The following is a 3,708-nucleotide window of genomic DNA, read 5'->3' as shown; positions in this document are numbered from 1 at the left end:
CAGGAGGCCGGCCCCGCGCCCCCCGGCGGCCGCTCGGGCCCGGGCCCGCGTCAGCCGCCTGGCTCTGTACGCGAGCTCGGGGATCTGCGGCCTCCGTGGCCCCCCTCCCCCTCCCGCCCTCTCGTGGAGCCCGGCGCCGGCGGCGGCTGCCCGGGCGGGGGTTGCGGCGCTCAGGAGAGGCCCCGGCTCCGCCCCGGGCCTGCCCAGGGGGAGAGCGGAGCGGTCGGCAGCCGGGTCGGGTCGGGGCCCCTCCCGAGAGGAGCGTGGAGAGGCAGCGGCGGCAGAAATGATGGAAGAACTGCATAGCCTGGACCCACGAAGGCAGGAATTACTGGAGGCCAGGTTCACTGGAGTTGGCGTTAGTAAGCGTCGAGTAGAACAGCCTCTGTATGGTTTAGATGGCAGTGCTGCAAAGGAAGCCTCAGAAGAGCAGTCTGCCCTGCCAACCCTCATGTCCGTGATGTTAGCAAAGCCTCGACTTGACACGGAGCAGTTAGCGCCACGGGGAGCTGGCCTCTGCTTCACTTTCGTCTCTGCTCAACAAAACAGCCCTTCTTCTACGGGTTCTGGCAATACAGAACATTCTTGCAGCTCCCAAAAACAGATCTCCATCCAGCACAGACAGACCCAGTCTGACCTCACAATAGAAAAAATATCTGCACTAGAAAACAATAAGAACTCTGACTTAGAGAAGAAGGAAGGAAGAATAGATGATTTATTAAGAGCCAACTGTGATTTGAGACGACAGATAGATGAGCAGCAAAAGATGCTAGAGAAATACAAGGAGCGGTTAAATAGGTGTGTCACCATGAGCAAGAAGCTCCTCATAGAGAAGTCAAAACAAGAGAAGATGGCATGTAGAGATAAGAGCATGCAGGACCGATTGCGGTTAGGTCACTTCACTACTGTCCGGCATGGAGCCTCTTTTACGGAGCAGTGGACAGATGGCTATGCTTTCCAAAACCTCATCAAGCAACAGGAAAGGATAAATTCACAGAGAGAAGAAATAGAAAGGCAACGGAAAATGTTAGCAAAGCGGAAACCCCCTGCCATGGGTCAGGCCCCTCCCGCAACCAATGAGCAGAAACAACGGAAAAGCAAGACCAATGGAGCTGAAAATGAAACGTTAACCTTAGCGGAATACCATGAACAAGAGGAAATCTTCAAACTTAGATTAGGTCATCTTAAGAAAGAGGAAGCAGAAATCCAGGCAGAGCTGGAAAGGCTAGAAAGGGTTAGGAATCTACATATCAGGGAATTAAAAAGGATACATAATGAAGATAATTCACAGTTTAAAGACCATCCAACACTAAATGACAGATATTTGTTGTTACATCTTTTGGGTAGAGGAGGTTTCAGTGAAGTTTACAAGGCATTTGATCTAACGGAACAAAGATATGTAGCTGTGAAAATTCACCAGTTAAATAAAAACTGGAGAGATGAGAAAAAGGAGAATTACCACAAGCATGCGTGTAGGGAATACCGGATTCACAAAGAACTGGACCATCCCCGAATAGTAAAGCTGTATGATTACTTTTCACTGGACACTGATTCGTTTTGTACAGTATTAGAATACTGTGAAGGAAACGATCTGGACTTCTACCTAAAACAGCACAAATTAATGTCGGAGAAGGAAGCCCGGTCCATTATTATGCAGATTGTGAACGCTTTAAAGTACTTAAATGAAATAAAACCTCCCATCATACACTATGACCTCAAACCAGGTAATATCCTTTTAGTAAATGGTACCGCATGTGGAGAGATAAAAATTACAGATTTTGGTCTTTCCAAGATCATGGATGATGATAGCTACAATTCAGTGGATGGCATGGAGCTAACATCACAAGGTGCTGGTACTTATTGGTATTTACCACCAGAGTGTTTTGTGGTTGGGAAAGAGCCACCAAAGATCTCAAATAAAGTCGATGTCTGGTCAGTGGGTGTGATCTTCTACCAGTGTCTTTATGGGAGGAAGCCTTTTGGCCATAACCAGTCCCAGCAAGATATTCTACAAGAGAATACTATTCTTAAAGCTACTGAAGTCCAGTTCCCGCCAAAGCCAGTAGTAACACCTGAAGCAAAGGCATTTATCAGGCAATGTTTGGCCTATCGAAAGGAAGACCGTATTGATGTGCAGCAGCTGGCCTGTGACCCCTACTTGTTGCCTCACATCCGAAAGTCAGTCTCCACAAGTAGTCCTGCAGGAGCTGCTACTGCGTCAACCTCTGGGGCATCCAATAACAGTTCTTCGAATTGAGACCAACTCCCAAGGCCACAAAACTGTTCAGCACACAAAGTGGACACATGGCATTCAGCAGTGGGTTTGGAACATAGTGAATCCGAATGGATCTCATGAAACCTGTACCAGGTGCTTTTATTTTCTTGCTTTTTTTCCCATCCATAGAGCATGACAGCATCAATTCTCATTGAAGAGAAGCCTTGGGCAGCTCTGGCCAGGCCTCATAGGAAAAGGCCCCGCCCGAGGTTCCAGCGTCAACGGTCACCCGTGGGTGGCTGCTCTGAGTGAGGAAAAAGTTAAAAAGAAAAAACTGGTTCCATGTACTGTGAACTTGCAAACATGCAGACTCGGGGTTCCCTGACACAGTGCTTCAGATGAAGAATGTGGACTTGAAAATACAGACTGGGCTAGTCCAGTGTCTATATTTAAACTTGCTCTTTTCTTTTAATAAAGTTTAGGTAACATCTCCTGAAAAGCTGGTAGCACAAGGCTCGGCTGGGGATGGCGTTTGACTTCGGAGGAAAAAGTTGCTACTGCCATTAAAGGCACTAGAGTTAGTGTGCTAGCCCTGAATAATCTCAGTTTCTAAAAACATGCAGCTTCCCTCATCCCTTTTTTATTTTTGAAAGAATACATTTGGTCATAAAGTGAAACCCGTATTAGCGAGTACGTGGCAATGTTCATTCCGGTCAGATGCAGCTTTCTCCTCCATCTGCTCTCCCACTTGGGAATGCTTCCCTCACCTCAGTAGGAGAAGCAGTGGGAGTTCTGAGATGCGAGAGTTTGGCCATCAGACAAAGAATGAGGTTAAAAGACTGCAGTTTGGAGTCTCTCTAGGTTTTCAGATATTTCTTCACAATTTGAACACTTGACGGTTGTCCCTTTTAATTTATTTGAAGTGCTATTTTTTTAAATAAAGGTTCATCTGTCCATGCAAAAAAAAAAAAAAAAGTTTAAGGCTGTTTCTGCATGGGCATACTTTTTTCCATTAACATCTAATGTAATATTAAAATAATATAATATAAATAATCATTAATATAACATACATATAGAAAAATCAACTTTTATATTATGTCCATCAAATATTATTTACTGGGTTTTCACTATGCAATATCACCTGCACACTAGTTTCACCCAATGTGTGTTTGTGAAATCATAATAAGCTGCTAACCATGCATGAGGAAACTTTATTGAGAGTTTCTCTTTTCTAGATTCATGTTATTTTATGTGAGTAAAGGATTTTTGCCTGCATGTATGTATGTGTACTATATGTGTACATAGTGATTGTAGAGGTCATGTGAGGGCATCAGATCCTTTAGAATTGCAATTATGGGTTTTGTGAAGCACCATGTCAGTGGTGAGAACCAAAGGCAGGCTCTCTACAAAACTAACAAGGTTTCTTAATCAATGCTCTATCTCTTCAGCCACCAATTAATCGAGTTTTATTTTTACTCATTGTGGAGAACTAT

The 3,708-nt window shown here is 44.9% G+C and overlaps 1 protein-coding gene across 1 annotated transcript; it reads left to right on the top strand.

Moving 5' to 3' along the window:
* Positions 1-259: 259 nt before the first annotated feature.
* LOC114624395 (serine/threonine-protein kinase tousled-like 2) lies at positions 260-3,173 on the top strand. Its single transcript, XM_028771356.1, has one exon. It carries the CDS (start codon positions 287-289, stop codon positions 2,255-2,257), a length of 1,971 nt encoding a protein of 656 aa, XP_028627189.1. The 5' UTR covers positions 260-286; the 3' UTR covers positions 2,258-3,173.
* The last annotated feature ends 535 nt before the right edge of the window (positions 3,174-3,708 follow it).

The sequence above is a fragment of the Grammomys surdaster genome, unplaced genomic scaffold (genome assembly GCF_004785775.1).
Source record: "Grammomys surdaster isolate TR1022 unplaced genomic scaffold, NIH_TR_1.0 206, whole genome shotgun sequence".
Classification (NCBI taxonomy): Eukaryota; Metazoa; Chordata; class Mammalia; order Rodentia; family Muridae; genus Grammomys; species Grammomys surdaster.
This window is presented reverse-complemented; position numbering and strand designations above follow the sequence as displayed.

Bases quoted from the DNA above. Each gene is read 5' to 3' on its own strand.
- LOC114624395 (XM_028771356.1), top strand. From the start codon at position 287: ATGATGGAAGAACTGCATAGCCTGGACCCACGAAGGCAGGAATTACTG.